Genomic DNA, 18,711 nt, shown 5'->3' on the forward strand with positions numbered 1-18,711 from the left:
AATTACAATTCATGCTGGATTTGTATGTGTTGAGATTCTATTGAGTAGATACGATGGGACAGGCAATGTGTACCCAAAAAGCTTGCTGGCACTCTCTTCTACTGTGGGAACTTACCTCAAGCGCTCTGATGATGTCACACAATGGTGAAAATGTAGCACAATTAAAGATAATGTCATAGTTTCCAGAAACTACACATTTTACAGTGTGCTGTCAAATCTATCTATATGGACCGGTACCATTGATGGCACTACAGAGCCCCACATGCAATCAAGACATATCAAGAGAAAAGGAAGTAGAGTGGAAAAGAAAGGAAGTAAAAAGTCAGATGCCTTCTGATTGGCTGTTGAGCATAACAATGTCTTTATTTGATCACCCTGTTGCAGGAAATTAAAAACTTGTAGTGTATTTGAGTTTTAAAAAGGCTTCTGAAGTTTGTAATTTCCACTTGATTTTCCCTTACAAAATGTCCATTAATTATAATCCACATAATAATTAATATTTCCTGTTGCTGCAGTATTATTTTCCTGCTGTAGCAACCTGACTCAAATTAAAATCCTACATCTGTATGACATGAATGGTCTAAAAGTCCTGGACGCGGCGGAGGGAGCCCACGTTGGCCTGCATGCCCCCCCACTCGGTGTGGCGTCTGTACTCGCCCCTTTCCAGCAGGTGCTGGTGCCCCCTGTAGTTGGGGTGCTCGTAGAAGACCCAGGCGCCGTCCAGCACGTTGGCAGAGTGCACCTCGCGGTGTCGGAAACGCTCAGACAAGTTGGGGCTGTCCTCACTGAACTCAATCATCTGACCGGCAAAGTCGGGGCGCTCGTACACGCGGATCCTGTGCATGCCAGTGGTCTACAACAAAGTGGAGCACAGTTCCAAACTTCATCTGAACAATATCCCTAGGGATCAATCAGCTGTGTCATTATACCTGGGATATCGGTGTCCTCATACGGGACACCAACATCAGGTTTCAACAGATCAAAAGACCAATGTTAGAATGGAAATGGATGCACTATAATTATTACATTTGTGTGTGTGTGTGTGCGTGTGTGTGTGTGTGTGTGTGTGTGTGTGTGTGTATGTTCGTGTGTGTGCATGCATGTCTGTGTAGATCCATGAATGAGTAATCAGCATGTACCACTACCACGCACAAATCACCTCAGTGGCTTGACTTACATGTCTGATAATCCGGCAGGACCTGATGGTGTCGTTGTAGCCCATCCAGCGCTGGTAGTCGGGGTACTCTCCCCTGGTCAGGATGTACTGAGAGCCCATGTAGTTGGGTTTCTCGTAGACCACCCAGGCACCACTCTCCACCCTGATGGAGTTGCAGCGGCTGAAATGAGAGCTCAGTTCGGGGCAGTCGCTGCTGCACTCATAGTGGAGGCCCTGGAAGTTCCGGTCCTCATAGAAGAAGATCTGCACAAAGGATTGTTGTCTTTTAAAAACGGTTACTTTAAAAAAAAGGAGGGAGGAACACACACACACACACACACACACACACACACACACACACACACACACACACACACACACACACACACACACACACACACACACACACACACACACAGCCACCTACAGTACCTTCCCCTGCATGCGGTCCATGTTTGGATTATTCTTTTTAATACTATTCTACACACAATCAAAAATATCCCTCTAGACATACACGGTAATGTAAGGACACTGCCCTGGGGGAGTTTTATATATGTATGACATGGAAATGCATGGCCAGTGGAATCATTGTCATTCAAATGTGCACCACTATTAACTAGGGCACAACAGCTGATGCTGTGTTTGTTTTAAAACACTGCGGCTTCATGCCAAGTTTAATGATCTGTTGTATAGATGCTGACCTTTTGATCCTACAGAGCCTGATTCCAGAATCTTTTTAATTTATCCAATAAAATTGTTGCCAGCGGTGAGCAGCAGTTACTAGAACATAGCTATTAGTCTGAATACACTGTAGTCTCTGATAGTTCCAGTTTGCTGTCTGTAACACTTTACCTAAAGCCAGCTGCTATAATGCCTTATGATGTAGTTATAATGCATTGTAAGACTTGAAATAAGAAGGAAAGAAATTCCTCAAATTAACTTTTGACAAGGCAAACCTGTTAATTGAAATGCATTCCAGGTGACTACCTCATGAAGCTGGTTGAGAGTATGCCAAGAGTGTGCAAAGCTGTCATCAAGACAAAGGGTGGCTACTTTGAAGAATCTCAAATATAAAATATATTTTTATTTCTTTAACACTTTTTTGCTTTCTATATGTTTCCATATGTGTTATTTCATCATTTTGATGTCTTCACAATTATTCTACAATGTAGAAAATAGTACAAATTAAGAAAAACCCTGAAATGAGTACGTGTGTCCAATCTTTTGACTGGGACTATACAGTTGAAGTCGGAAGTTTACATACACTTAGGTTGGAGTCATTATAACTTGTTTTTCAACCACTCCACAAATTTCTTGTTAACAAACTATAGTTTTGACAAGTCGGTTAGGATATCTACTTTGTGCATGGCACAAGTAATATTTGCACCAATTGCTTACAGACAGATTATTTCACTTATAATTCACCGTATCACAATTCCAGTGGGTCAGAAGTTTACATACACTAAGTTGACTGTGTCTTTAAACAGCTTGGAAAATTCCAGAAAATGATGTCATGGCTTTAGAAGCATTTGATAGGCTAATTGACATAATTTAGGGTCAATTGGAAGGGTGTACCTGTGGATGTATTTCAAGGCCTACCTTCAAACTCATTGCCTCTTTGATTGAAATCATGGGAAAATCAAAAGAAATCAGCCAAGACCTCAGCAAATACATTGTAGACCTCCACAAGTCTGGTTCATCATTGGGAGCAATTTCCAAACGCCTGAAGGTACCACGTTCATCTGTACAAACAATAGTACGCTACAATAAACACGTTCTGTCTCCTAGAGATGAACGTACTTTGGTGCGAAAAGTGCAAATCAATCCCAGAACAACAGCAAAGGACCTTGTGAAGATGCTGGAGGAAACGGGTTCAAAAGTATCTATATCCACAGTAAAACGAGTCCTATATCGACATAACCTGAAAGGCCGCTCAGCAAGGAAGAAGCCACTGCTCCAAAACCGCCATAAAAAAGCCAGACTACGGTTTGCAACTGCACATGAGGACAAAGATTGTACTTTTTGGAGAAATGTCCTCTGGTTTGATGAAACAAAAATAGAACTGTTTGGCCATAATGACCATCGTTATGTTTGGAGGACAAAGGGGGAGGCTTGCAAGCCGAAGAACACCATCCCAACCGTGAAGCACGGGGGTGGCAGCATCATGTTGCGCGGGTGCTTTGCTGCAGGAGGGACTGGTGCACTTCACAAAATAGATGGCATCATGAGGGAGGAAAATGATGTGGATATATTGAAGCAACATCTCAAGACATCAGTCAGGAAGTTAAAGCTTAAATTTGTGGAGTGGTTGAAAAACGAGTTTTAATGACTCCAACCTAAGTGTATGTAAACATCTGACTTCAACTGTGTATATATATATATACTGCTCAAAAAAATAAAGGGAACACTTAAACAACACATCCAAGATCTGAATGAAATAAATAATCTTATTAAAAACTTTTTTCTTTACATAGTTGAATGTGTTGACAACAAAATCACACAAAAATAATCAATGGAAATCCAATTTATCAACCCATGAAGGTCTGGATTTGGAGTCACACTCAAAATTAAAGTGGAAAACCACACTACAGGCTAATCCAACTTCGATGTAATGTCCTTAAAACAAGTCAAAATGAGGCTCAGTAGTGTGTGTGGCCTCCACGTGCCTGTATGACCTCCCTACAACACCTGGGCATGCTCCTGATGAGGTGGCGGATGGTCTCCTGAGGGATCTCCTCCCAGACCTGGACTAAAGCATCCGCCAACTCCTGGACAGTCTGTGGTGCAGCGTGGCGTTGGTGGATGGAGCGAGACATGATGTCCCAGATGTGCTCAACTGGATTCAGGTCTGGGGAACGGGCGGGCCAGTCCATAGCATCAATGCCTTCCTCTTGCAGGAACTGCTGACACACTCCAGCCACATGAGGTCTAGCATTGTCTTGCATTAGGAGGAACCCAGGGCCAACCGCACCAGCATATGGTCTCACAAGGGGTCTGAGGATCTCATCTCGGTACCTAATGGCAGTCAGGCTACCTCTGGCGAGCACATGGAGGGCTGTGCAGCCCCCCAAAGAAATGCCACTCCACACCATGACTGACGCACCGCCAAACCGGTCATGCTGGAGGATGTTGCAGGCAGCAGAACGTTCTCCACGGCGTCTCCAGACTCTGTCACGTCTGTCACATGCTTAGTGTGAACCTGCTTTCATCTGTGAAGAGCACAGGGCGAATGTGCCAATCTTGGTGTTCTCTGGCAAATGCCAAACGTCCTGCACGGTGTTGGGCTGTAAGCACAACCCCCACCTGTGGACGTCGGGCCCTCATACCATCCTCATGGAGTCTGTTTCTGACCGTTTGAGCAGACACATGCACATTTGTGGCCTGCTGGAGGTCATTTTGCAGGGCTCTGGCAGTGCTTCTCCTGCTCCTCCTTGCACAAAGGCGGAGGTAGCGGTCCTGCTGCTGGGTTGTTGCCCTCCTACAGCCTCCTCCATGTCTCCTGATGTACTGGCCTGTCTCCTGGTAGCGCCTCCATGCTCTGGACACTACGCTGACAGACACAGCAAACCTTCTTGCCACAGCTCGCATTGATGTGCCATCCTGGATGAGCTGCACTACCTGAGCCACTTGTGTGGGTTGTAGACTCCGTCTCATGCTACCACTAGAGTGAAAGCACCGCCAGCATTCAAAAGTGACCAAAACATCAGCCAGGAAGTATAAGAGAAGTGGTCTGTGGTCCCCACCTGCAGAACCACTCCTTTATTGGGGGTGTCTTGCTAATTGCCTATAATTTCCACCTGTTGTCTATTCCATTTGCACAACAGCATGTGCAATTTATTGCCAATCAGTGTTGCTTCCTAAGTGGACAGTTTGATTTCACAGAAGTGTGATTGACTTGGAGTTACATTGTGTTGTTTAAGTGTTCCCTTTATTTTTTTGAGCAGTGTATATAAAATTCACTCCATGGTTCCATGCCTGACATGAAAACAGGAGACTACGTAGGTATAATGTACAGTATATTTTGTGGTGTTGAGAGGGCAGTTGTAGATATCAGAATGAATTGGACATTTGGGCAATATCAGCTATTTCAATCAGCAATGTCTTCTTTCTTTATAAAAAGAAAATATGTCTACTTTTTTGGGAAAGTATTCAGACCCCTTGACTTTTTCCACGTTTTGTTACGTTACAGCCTTATTGTCACCTTGTATAAATGATTGGAGACAGGCGCAGGAATACGTAATAAGGGTTTTTAATACTCCACCAAAAATACAACATGCCATGAAAGTCACAGGGACGAAGCCCAAAACAAACAAGTATACAAAACACAGGGATGTAACCCAAACAAAAGAGCGAGGTAAAACCTCTAATAAGTATACGGGACGAGACCCGCAATAAACTACACGGGACGAGACCCGCAATACACTACACGGGGTGAGACCTGCAATACACTACACGGGACGAGACCCGCAATCCACTACACGGGGTGAGACCCGCAATCCACTACACGGGGTGAGACCCGCAATCCACTACACGGGGTGAGACCCGTAATACACTACACGGGGTGAGACCCGCAATACACTACACGGGGTGAGACCCGCAATACACTACACGGGACGAGACCCGCAATACACTACACGGGGTGAGACCCGCAATACACTACACGGGGTGAGACCCGCAATCCACTACACGGGGTGAGACCCGCAATCCACTACACGGGGTGAGACCCGCAATACACTACACGGGGTGAGACCCGCAATCCACTACACGGGGTGAGACCCGCAATCCACTACACGGGGTGAGACCCGCAATCCACTACACGGGGTGAGACCCGCAATCCACTACACGGGGTGAGACCCGCAATCCACTACACGGGGTGAGACCCGTAATACACTACACGGGACGAGACCCTCAATACACTACACGGGACGAGACCCGCAATACACTACACGGGACGAGACCCGCAATACACTACACGGGGTGAGACCCGCAATACACTACACGGGGTGAGACCCGCAATACACTACACGGGACGAGACCCGCAATCCACTACACGGGGTGAGACCCGTAATAACAAGTGCACAATACACGCAGCACGAAGCCGAAATAACAAAGCACAGGTACTCACAAGACCAATGGACATGGGAACAATAACCGCTCAAGACAATGGTGAACGGAGGGCACATATATACACATACTAGTCAGGGGGAATGGGAACCAGTCTGTGTAATGAGATAAGACAGTCCAGGGTTGGTGGGGATGATCCAGTTCAGTGATGCCTAGAAGGTCTATGATGTAGACCTCTGGAACTGGTGAACAGAATGAGCAGCAGTACGGGGGAATCCGTGACACTTATTCTAAAATGGATTTTAAAAAAATGCTTTCCTAATCTATCTACACACAATACCCCATAATGACAAAGCAAAAACAGGTTTTTAGAAATGTTTGCACATTTTTATTCAGAAATATTCAGACCCTTTGCTCAGTATGTTGTTGAAGCACCTTTGGCAGCGTCTTGGTGGTTCCAAACTTCTTTCATTTAAGAATGATGGAGGCCACTGTGTTCTTGGGGACCTTCAATGCTGCAGACATTTTTTGGTATCCTTCCCCAGATCTGTGCCTCGACACAATCCTGCCTCCGAGCTCTACGGACAATTCATTCATGGCTTGGTTTTTGCTCTGACATGCACTAACTGTGGGACCTTATATAGACAGGTGTGTGCCTTTCCCAAATCATGTCCAATCAATTGAATTTACACCAGGTGGTCTCCAATCAAGTTGTAGAAACATCTCAAGGATGATCAATGGAAACAGGATGCACCTGAGCTTAATTTCAAGTCTCTGTAAATAAGGTATTTCTGTTTTTTGTTTGTAATAAATTTGCAAACATTTATAAAAACCTGTTTTCGCTTTGTCATTATGGGGTATTGTGTGTAGATTGAAAATAAATAAAATAAATATAATCAATTTTCGAATAAGGCTGTAACATAACAGAATGTGTAAAAAGTCAAGGGGTCTGAATCCTTTCCGAAGGCACTGTATTTCCATATTCTTTCTGTAGTGGTTGTGCATCTACAGACCCATGATCCTGGAACAGGGTCCTAGCTCACCTGTAATGCTTGGTAACCTCTGACCATTGTTTTGGTTAAAAATTAGAAAAATGTCTTTAACCCTTCTGGGTGACAACCAATAGTTCTAATGCTTTTTAAGTAGCGTGTACATGTTGTTTCTCTGCATGGGTTTTGGAGCTGATAATAGCTGTTATTTCTACAGGATCGTTATATGAAGACACGGATGTCATAATGAGCTTAAGACACATCTTACTATGCATTCAAACTGCATCACAAAGCATTGTACCTATCGCCATTAAGTAAAGTGTTACCTCATGCGCCCAGGTTTTGAAATGGGACTACAACTGTCACGAAAATCTATGGTCAGGACCAAAATAAAGGAATGAGATTCAGCCCATATCGATCACTCAAGCCTGAATATTGTACTCATATTGCAAAGAAGTTTTTTTGATTTTCAACACAACTTTATTTGTACTTCTTACACACAATCATGCACATCCTCAACCCTTGGTGGTGACGTGCCGTACTACTTGACACAGCGGATGGAGCCTACGTTGGCTTGCACGCCCCCCCACTCGGTGTGGCGTCTGTACTCTCCCCTCTCCAGCAGGTACTGGCGCCCCCTGTAGTTGGGATGCTCAAAGAAAACCCAGGCGCCTTCGAACACCTTGCAGGAGTTCACCTCGCGGCTGTGCCAGCGCTCCTGGAAGGAGGGCATGTTGTCTGCCACCTCCATGCTCTGGCCCTCAAAGTTAGGCTTCTCCCACAGCTTCATTCTCCACGAGTTGCCCACCTGGAGTCAGGAAACAGAATCACAACAAGAACTAAATGTTAAAGCATACATTTTTTTAGGGAAGATATGACCATCTAAATAAAAAAATGATATATTGACCTGCCCCTTTATGGCTGAACAATAACTGCTGCACAATCAGACATGTAAAATACATTTACAGTAGGGTGGTAAGGTCTTGTTAGGAACAAGCTCTGTAAGTGTGGTGCTAACCTGGGTATAATGATTACAGGTTGGTTATACTTCTCTATTCCATATGAACTCTTTGAAAGAGTCTCATATTGTCCATCCATCCACTCTACTCACATTCCTAACGATGCGACAGGACCTGACGGTGTCATTAAAGCCCATCCAGCGCTGGTAGTCAGGGTACTCTCCAGGGGTCAGCACATACTGGAAGCCCATGTAGTTGGGCCTCTCGTACACCACCCAGAATCCCCCCTCCACCCTGACTGAGTTACAGCGGCTGAGGAAGGTGTGCAGGTCGCTGGAGTCACTGTCGCACTCATAGTACTGTCCCTGGTAGTTCCGGTCCTCGTAGAAGGTGATCTGACACCAAACATCATATAATTAAGTGATCATTTCTGAGAAGCCTGTGGTAACTTGTGGAATAGACACCAGCTGGAATGCGGTTTTAACCAATCGGCATTCAGGATTAGACCCACCCCTTTTAGAATACATATTATGAGTTACTCTGTAACTTCAATGACATATGCAGTTTGTATATAACTTACTATAGAGTTATACTTTATGGTAACTTTGATAACTTTGTGATAGCTTTATCAATAACTGAATGTGGTAACTTTATCAATAACTTAATGTGATAGCTTTATCAATAACTTAATGTGATAGCTTAATCAATAACTTCATGTGATTGCTTTATCAATAACTTCATGTGATAGCCTTATCAATAACTTCATGTGATAGCTTAATCAATAACTTAATGTGATTGCTTTATCAATAACTTCATGTGATAGCCTTATCAATAACTTCATGTGATAGCTTTATCAATAACTTTGTGATAACTTTATCAATAACTCTGCTTACCTTTTCCATGGTTAATTACCAGTAGGCCAGGCGTGATACATTAAACATTAAACCACCAAGCTCCACCAATATTCTCTTTATATGCAGCCAGGACAATAAATGCAAGCACATGGTTACTTAGCACTGTTTGAATTGGATATAATTCAATCAGCAATTCAAATCCAGACTCATCACATTGTTCAGAAGCACTGATGCCCCGATCTACAAACAAAGACAAATGGAAAGTGCAAACCATCCAAACCATGCACTTTATACCGTACACCATGCTGACCAAAACAAGGGCACTAGAGGACATTGGTTTGATATCAAATGTTTTGGGTCAGGGCCCATCCTTTTTCATTTGTCAAAGAACCTGCAAGAGGTATTTTTCTCCACAACAGGACAACAGGTCTGGTCCTCCACAACAGGACAACAGGTCTGGTCTCCACAACAGGACAACAGGTCTGGTCTCACAACAGGACAACAGGTCTGGTCTCCACAACAGGACAAGAGGTCTGTTCTCCACAACAGGACAACAGGTCTGTTCTGCACAACAGGACAACAGGTCTGGTCTCCACAACAGGACAACAGGTCTGGTCTCCACAACAGGACAACAGGTCTGGTCTCCACAACAGGACAACAGGTCTGGTCTCCACAACAGGACAACAGGTCTGTTCTGCACAACAGGACAACAGGTCTGGTCTCCACAACAGGACAACAGGTCTGGTCTCCACAACAGGACAACAGGTCTGGTCTCCACAACAGGACAACAGGTCTGGTCTCCACAACAGGACAACAGGTCTGTTCTGCACAACAGGACAACAGGTCTGGTCTCCACAACAGGACAACAGGTCTGGTCTCCACAACAGGACAACAGGTCTGGTCTCCACAACAGGTCAATTCATGTGCATCTTTTTGCCACTGCTGATGGTGCTTATGATGATGTCTATAACCCTCTTAAAGGGATAGTTCACCAACACATTTCAAAATGACAAATGTTTTGTGGTACCTTGATATCAGGTTATGAACAAGGAGAAGGAGAGACTGCAGTCCATGCTTTGGGTTTGTTTACCCAGCCACTGTCACTACCTGCTTAAAAAAAAAGTCTAGCCCCAAACTAATGTGAGACAATGTAGCATACCAGATATCAGTGTTGTAGTACTCGAGAGGTCTTAAGACCACATATTGAGTGTCTCAGTCTTGTCTTGGTGTTGGGAATACATTTGCACTCTTACTTGACTCACCGAGACCAGCTGAGACCAGCGGAGTAAAAAACTCCTAATTATCAGCTTCCATTCAGTCAGCACATAAAACTCCTAATTATCAGCTTCCATTCAGTCAGCACATAAAACTCCTAATTATCAGCTTCCATTCAGTCAGCACATAAAACTCCTAATTATCAGCTTCCATTCAGTCAGCACATAAAACTCCTAATTATCAGCTTCCATTCAGTCAGCACATAAAACTCCTAATTATCAGCTCCCATTCAGTCAGCACATAAAACTCCTAATTATCAGCTTCCATTCAGTCAGCACATAAACTCCTAATTATCAGCTTCCATTCAGTCAGCACATAAAACTCCTAATTATCAGCTTCCATTCAGTCAGCACATAAATTCGTAATTATCAGCTTCCATTCAGTCAGCACATAAAACTCCTAATTATCACGCTTCCATTCAGTCAGCACATAAAACTCCTAATTATCAGCTTCCCTCAGTCAGCACATAAAACTCCTAATTTATCAGCTTCCATCAGTCAGCACATAAAACTCCTAATTATCAGCTTCCATTCAGCTCAGCACATAAAACTCCTAATTATCAGCTCCCATTCAGCTCAGCACATACCTAATTATCAGCTCCATTCAGTCAGCACATAAACTCCTAATTATCAGCTTCCCATTCAGTCAGCACATAAAACGCCTAATTATCAGCTTCCATTCAGTCAGCACATAAACTCTAATTATCAGCTTCCTTCAGTCAGCCATAAACTCCTAATTATCAGCTCCCATTCAGTCCAGTTCATAGTGAATGATGGCAGGTCCTACTGCCTGTAAACACACAGTCCAGTTCATAGTGAATGATGGCAGGGCCTACTGCCTGTAAACACACAGTCCAGTTCATAGTGAATGATGGCAGGCCAACTGCCTGTTAACACACAGTCCAGTTCATAGTGAATGATGGCAGGGCCTACTGCCTGTATACACACACAGTCCAGTTCAAAGTGAATGATGGCAGGTCCTACTGCCTGTAAACACACAGTCTAGTTCAAAGTGAATGATGGCAGGTCCTACTGCCTGTAAACACAGTCCAGTTCATAGTGAATGATGATAGATCCTACTGCCTGTTAACACACAGTCCAGTTCGTAGTGAATGATGGCAGGCCCTACTGCCTGTAAACACACAGTCCAGTTCATAGTGAATGATGGCAGGCCCTACTGCCTGTAAACACACAGTCCAGTTCAAAGTGAATGATGATAGATCCTACTGCCTGTAAACACACAGTCTAGTTCATAGTGAATGATGGCAGGCCAACTGCCTGTTAACACACAGTCCAGTTCGTAGTGAATGATGGCAGGTCCTACTGCCTGTAAACACACAGTCCAGTTCATAGTGAATGATGGCAGGCCAACTGCCTGTTAACACACAGTCCAGTTCATAGTGAATGATGGCAGGCCCTACTGCCTGTTAACACATAGTCCAGTTCAAAGTGAATGATGGCAGGTCCTACTGCCTGTTAACACACAGTCCAGTTCATAGTGAATGATGGCAGGTCCTACTGCCTGTAAACACACAGTCCAGTTCATAGTGAATGATGGCAGGCCCTACTGCCTGTAAACACACAGTCCAGTTCATAGTGAATGATGGCAGGCCCTACTGCCTGTAAACACACAGTCCAGTTCAAAGTGAATGATGGCAGGCCAACTGCCTGTTAACACACAGTCCAGTTCATAGTGAATGATGGCAGGTCCTACTGCCTGTAAACACACAGTCCAGTTCATAGTGAATGATGGCAGGTCCTACTGCCTGTAAACACACAGTCCAGTTCAAAGTGAATGATGATAGATCCTACTGCCTGTAAACACACAGTCTAGTTCATAGTGAATGATGGCAGGCCAACTGCCTGTTAACACACAGTCCAGTTCGTAGTGAATGATGGCAGGTCCTACTGCCTGTAAACACACAGTCCAGTTCATAGTGAATGATGGCAGGCCAACTGCCTGTTAACACACAGTCCAGTTCGTAGTGAATGATGACAGGTCCTACTGCCTGTAAACACACAGTCCAGTTCAAAGTGAATGATTGCAGGCCAACTGCCTGTTAACACACAGTCCAGTTCAAAGTGAATGATGACAGGTCCTACTGCCTGTTAACACACAGTCTAGTTCAAAGTGAATGATGGCAGGTCCTACTGCCTGTTAACACAAATTGTCAAATGATTTGAATACATGACATTAAATGGCACTTATTACATTTGTTACAAGTTGTTTCAAGTTGTGTGTATGCAGGGAGGGGGCATGTAACCATAGATATATTATTGAGTGTAATGAGTGTGGAATGACTAACCTGTTTACAGCTTTACTCAGACTTCATGGCTGGGGTCTTTATCTTTGTAAAGAGAGGATAACTACATCTAGAAAGTAAGTATCCTCTATTATTTCCTATTCTACGTCTTTATATACTGAAAGGTTGGGATGTTTTGACTTTTACTTTCCCTAGAAACTTGATTTCAGAAATTATGTTAAATTATTGGTTGGCAGATTGCGGTGAGTTGTACATAGGTGTGCATATCTACTAAGACATATTATGGATCATAATTGAAGGATTGAGGTACAAAGGGAAATCCAATAGAAACATTAGGATCCTGGTGGCGCAGCAAACTAAGTAGGTTACAGGGCTTGAAGATCGCAGGTTTAAATCCTTCTTTAAAAAAGTTATAAATACACTATATATACAAAAGTATGTGGACACCCCTTCAAATTAGTGGAATCGGCTATTTCAGCCCACCCGTTGCTGACAGGCGTATAAAATCGAGCACACAGCCATGCAATCTCCATAGACAAACATTGGCAGTAGAAGTGCCTTACTGAAGAGCTCAGTGACTTTCAACGTGGCACTGTCATAGGATGCCAGCTTTCCATCAAGTCAGTTTATCAAATCTCTGCCCTGCTAGAGCTGCTGTGGTCAACTGTAAGTGCTGTTATTGTGAAGTGGAAACGTCTGGGAGCAACAATGGCTCAGCCGCAAAGTGGTAGCTCACAGAACAGGAGCGCCGAGTGCTGAAGCGCGGAGCGCGTCAAAATCGTCTGTTCTTGGTTGCAACATTCGCTACCGAGTTCAAAACTGCTTCTGGAAGCAAGCCTAAAATCACCATGCGCAATGCCAAGCGTCGGCTGGAGTGATGAAAAGCTCGCCGCAATTGGACACTGGAGCAGTGGAAAACGCGTTCTCTGGAGTGATGAATCACATTTCACCATCTGGAAGTCCGATGGACCAATCTGAGTTTGGCAGATGCCAGGAGAACGCTACCTGCCCGAATGCATAGTGCCAACTGTAAAGTTTGGTGGAGGATGAATAATGGTCTGGGGCTCTTTTTCATGGTTCAGGCTAGACCCCTTAGTTTCAGTGAAGGGAAATCTTAGCGCTACAGCATACAATGACATTCTAGATGATTCTGTGCTTCCAACTTTGTGTTAACAGTTTGGGGAAGGCCCTTTCCTGTTTCAGCATGACAATGCCCCGTGCACAAACTGAGGTCCATACAGAAATGGTTTGTCGAGTTCGGTGTGGAAGAACTTGACTGTCCTGCACAGAGCCCTGACCTTAACCCCATTAAACACCTTTGGGATGAATTGGAATGCCGACTGCGAGCCAGGCCTAATCGGCCAACATCAGTGTCCGACCTCACTAATGTTCTTGTGGTTGAATGGAAGCAAGTCCCCGCAGCAATGTTCCAACATCTAGTCGAAAGCCTTCCCAGAAGAGTGGAGGCTGTTATAGCAGCAAAGGAGGGGAACCAACTCCATATTAATGCCCATGAAATGAGATGTTCGATGAGCAGATACTTTTGGTCATGTAGTGTATGTTTGGACAATACCCTAATAAAATATAATGATGTCAGAAGATTGAAATGCCATTATCTTTAAGTTTGCCAATGATAATAATGTTACATTCTTTGAATGTTAGCTCAAACCCTAACTTGAACTTGGGACTGTGGACTGTTAGCTAATGTTCTGGGAATGTTCTCGGTTTGCTTGGCAGTTTGTTCATTGACATTTAGAATACTCAGAAGGTCGCTTATGAAATTAATTTGTCAGAAAAGTTTAGCATTGTGGTAGGATCGTGGTGTCCTACCACCAAACTCATGAAACCTTGATGTTATCTTTTGCACATGTTTGTATCTCATCTCAACAGATCACAAAACGAGTTTCAGACACTTGCAAATAGTTCATTTTTTATTGGATCATGTCACACAGACTCAATTAGACCAGAGAACAACTCGATCCTACACTCAAAGGTCAAAGGTCACAGAGCCCTAGAACTCGGTGATCCTGCGGAAGGAGCCCACGGCGGCAGATGCGGCGCTCCAATCTGTGTGGCGGGGGTACTCGCCGCGCTCCAGGAAGTACTGGCGTCCCCTGTAGTTCGGCAGCTCGTAGAAGGCCCAGGCACCGTGGGTCACCATGCACGAGTACACCTCGCGGAACTTAAAGGCCTCGTAGACCGAGGGGCAGTCCTCGGCCCACTCCACCATCTGACCGCCAAAGTCTGGCCTCTCGTACAGCCTCAGCTTCCACACGTTGCCATGCACCTGGCAGGAACAGAGGGAGACATTTACATTTACATTTAAGTCATTTAGCAGATGCTCTTATCCAGAGCGACTAACAAAGACAACCATTGTGAAGGGTTAGTTAGGGTTTTGTTTTGTACCAAATCTACTGTAATATAATCTATTGGGTGTTTCAGAGGCTTCTGAAATTCAGTTGGATATCATAATAGCTATAGCTGCCATACATTCATGTTAAATATAATAAACTACATGTAAGATATTGTCTTCACTTATGTTGGTCAATAAATTATTTTTAATTTAGAACAACTCATTCAAATTTAAATGACGTTGTAGCATGTCTAACGTGGATTTGTTTGTCTCTTTTCGTGTTCGAAGGGCATGAAGTATTAACGGAAAATGCCCCTTTAAAGGTTTCTTGGCATATTTCCTCTTAAAGTGATGGGCGTGGGGGTAAAATGCTGCCAAAAATGTCTGCTTTTGTCTGCTTGTATTGTCTGCTGGATTATAGAGCAGTGTGTTATTCCCTGATGCATTCTGGGCCTGAGGTCCACTTAACCCTGTATGAAACACTATCTCAGTCCCGTTCTGTAACATAGACTTTATACAATATTAGACAAGAGGGAGAATTAGCATACCTCCTAGTCGAGACTATCAAACATCATTATATACTTCTTCTTTTTTTACACACTTTTCAGAGCAAATTTTAAATGCATATTGGTTTGCGTTACAAGTTTCTGCGATGAAAGAGACACGCTAACTGCTGGGAACTATGGGACTAAGATTTTTTTTTGAAGGCATACAGAAGAGAGAGAGAGAGTATGGAGGGAGGGAGGAGAGAGTTAGGGATGTAGGAAGTAGAGAATTATGATATGAAATATGGATATGCAAGGAATCATCTTACATTTTTGATGGCGCGGCAGGACTTGACGCTATCGTTGAATCCCATCCATTGCTGGTTGTCTGCGTACTCCCCTGGGCTCAGGATGTATTGGTAGCCCTTGTAGTTGGGTTTCTCATAAAGCACCCAGGCCCCGCTCTCCACCCGCGCCGAGTTGCAGCGGCTGAAGTAGCAGTGCAGGTCGGCACAGTCGGTGCTGCACTCATAGCAGCGGCCCTGGAAATTCTTTTCCTCGTAGAATGTGATCTAAGGAAGGATGGGAAGCAGAGAATACTCTGCGGTGAGTTATGGATAAAAACAAATATCATATTACTACAGGATCACATATTACATGTCCGCTTTATTCACATATTCTCAAAGTCATATAAAAATGGCAAAGCCATATCTTCAAACTATTATCAAGTTAACTTTTTGTGTTTGCAGGAATATGAAGAGTCTTGGCTGCACATGAATGAATAAACAAATAAACATATAAACCCAAATGCTCAGCATTTATATTGAATGAGTATATGCATTGAAATGACTATCATCACTGATAAATACAGACCATTTTTTTTCATGCGTCACCTTACCTTCACCATTTTGCAGCACTGTATACTACTTTCTTAGCTGCCGCACCGTCAAAGTATTTATGTATAAACAAAATGTGCAGAGTGTGGAAAGCCTTTGATATCCAAATGAGGTCGATTTGCATATCAGCAAAAATGATTTGGTCATGTTTAATTTCTCTTTGTTCCAGTCTAATGACTCTGTAACAAACAATTGCTGGAACAGTGAAATGAATGTTATAAAGGCCTAAGTCACAGCATTCTGCTGGGACTATTTTATGATTATTTATTTTTCTGTTGGGGTTTACATCTTGGATATACTGAGTGGGTTTCCTATTCCACTACTCGTGTTGAGGAAAATGGACTTGATCAAGTTTCTTCTTCGTCTGATATCAAAGATGATCTGCATGTTTATGTGAGATTTGTGCTTTCTTTTTTTTTTATATCCGTAACTGTTTCTGCTGTATTGTACTACATTTTCAAATGATACAAACGTTTAAATTGCTACTTGGGCTTGAAATACAGTATCTGACATTTTTCAATAATTACTTCAGTTGTGATTTTAGAAATTACAAACATGTAGCCTATTTTTAATTGATAAGCAGGGTGTTGATAAGCGGGTGTTGATATTGGCAAGATATTTGCCTCGCTACCACTTTCTGTGATCAGAATTTATGACAGTTACTTGATACTGATTTGAGATCAAATCATTCCTTGGTAGAAATTGAAGTGGATGTATACTGAAAGTAACTATGGATACTCAATGAAATGTCAATGAGAGCTAAATTAACTCTAACCTTGATAATGAAAATACTGGAAAAACAACCTTTTAGCTAAGCTTAGCGTATTTATCTATAATCTTGGATCATTTCTCAACCTGGTCTCAGAGCATTTTGTATCATTCTGTACGTAAATTTGAGACACTTCATGTATTCATTTGTGGATGTCCATCACCAATTTCATATGATATTTTAGGAATTACAATTCCTATTATATGTTACGAATTTGCAAAATGTACAATATGTTAGGAATTTACAAAACGTATGATATGTTACAGATTCTAGCTAGGTGGCTAACATTAGCTAGGTGGGGTGGGCCGTCATTGTAAATAAGAAATTGTTTTTAACTGACTTGTCTAGTTAAATACAGGTTAAATAAAAAATTTACAAATACATAAAAAATCTAGGCTAGGGGTTAGGTTTAAGGTTAGGGTTAAGTTTAGAAGTTAGGTTAAAGGGTTAAGGTTAGGGTTAGGGGAAGGGTTAGCTAAAAGGGTTAAGGTTAGGGGAAGGGTTAAGGTTATGGTTAGGGTTAGGGGATGGGTTAGCTAACATGCTAAGTAGTTGCAAAGTAGCTAAAAAAGTAGTAAGTACCTAAAATGCTAAAGTTGTCCATGATGAGATTTGAACTTTCATCCTTTGGGTTGCCTTAGATTTCAATCTGTTTTATGTAACCATACCAAACAAATGGTTATCATACATTTTCTATGTTAGGTCTAGTCTATGATACCAGGTTGCATTTATATTTAATTATGTAGGCCTATCATTACCTCAAGTACTGCATGCAGCTTTTCCATATTTAGTCATCAGAGCCAACCTCTTTGAATGTAAAGTAAAACCCTTAATGGCCCTCTATCAGCCATCAGTAAAGAAGTCAAGCATTCATCATTTCAGAATTGGTTGCATTACTGGCATGCTTGTTAAGGCCCACCTCCAAGGAAGTATTTAGAGTAATTCATGTCGTAGAGCAGAAATTCTTGTTTAGATTCCACCTCAAAGGCTGACTTAGACTGCTAAAACATATTATGGAATTAGAGATGGGAAAGTTGTGGTGATTCCCACGTGTAGCAGAGAAATAACAACAAATAGGCCACTGATTGACAGCGGTCAGTGTAACTAGCTAGCATGCTAACCTTAGCTAGCTAATGAAAGTTATATGAGTACCATTTAAACTAAGACAAGTCAGGTGAAAATAATGATTTCAGAAACAAACTACCAGCCTACCTGTCAAGAGATGAGTCTCAGCTAAACTGTGCCTATACCCGTTGTTGACATGTTGAGGGCTGACATTTGTCTGACTCTTGCAGTTTTGATAATTCCAGTGAAACTGTCGGCTTCCAGACATCATTTATATTTAGACGTGTACAAGAACATAATCAAATAGCTATATTCTTTGTTCTCTCTGTTATCATTTCAGCTAGCTAGCTATACACTGACTATACATAACATTAAGAACACCTGCTCTTTCCATGACATAGACTGACCAGGTGAATCCAGGTAAAAGCTATGATCCCTTATTGATGTCACTTGTTAAATCCGTCATTGTAGGCCGTCATTGTAAAAAAGATTTTGTTCTTAACTGACTTGCCTAGTTAAATAAAGGTAAAATAAAATAAAAATGTAATCCACCTCAATCAGTATATTGGTGTTCTAAAATACA

The 18,711-nt window shown here is 42.8% G+C and overlaps 2 protein-coding genes and 1 pseudogene across 2 annotated transcripts; all 3 read right to left on the reverse strand.

Annotated features, from left to right (window-relative positions):
- Positions 1–580: 580 nt before the first annotated feature.
- LOC115179221 (gamma-crystallin S-1-like) lies at positions 581–1,609 on the reverse strand. Its single transcript, XM_029740614.1, has 3 exons — positions 1,589–1,609; positions 1,178–1,468; positions 581–853 (listed from the first exon to the last, which is right to left on the reverse strand). Exons 1-3 carry the CDS (start codon positions 1,607–1,609, stop codon positions 581–583), a joined length of 585 nt encoding a protein of 194 aa, XP_029596474.1.
- Positions 1,610–7,666: 6,057 nt separating this feature from the next.
- LOC115179222 (gamma-crystallin S-1-like) lies at positions 7,667–9,070 on the reverse strand. The gene is made up of 3 exons (XM_029740615.1): positions 9,062–9,070; positions 8,321–8,563; positions 7,667–8,017 (listed from the first exon to the last, which is right to left on the reverse strand). The coding sequence occupies exons 1-3, from the start codon at positions 9,068–9,070 to the stop codon at positions 7,751–7,753; spliced, it is 519 nt and encodes a 172-aa protein (XP_029596475.1). The 3' UTR covers positions 7,667–7,750.
- A 5,398-nt stretch (positions 9,071–14,468) lies between these two features.
- LOC115179223 (gamma-crystallin S-1-like) lies at positions 14,469–18,010 on the reverse strand (annotated as a pseudogene).
- Positions 18,011–18,711: the final 701 nt, after the last annotated feature.

The sequence above is a fragment of the Salmo trutta genome, chromosome 39, assembly GCF_901001165.1.
Source record: "Salmo trutta chromosome 39, fSalTru1.1, whole genome shotgun sequence".
NCBI lineage: Eukaryota > Metazoa > Chordata > Actinopteri > Salmoniformes > Salmonidae > Salmo > Salmo trutta.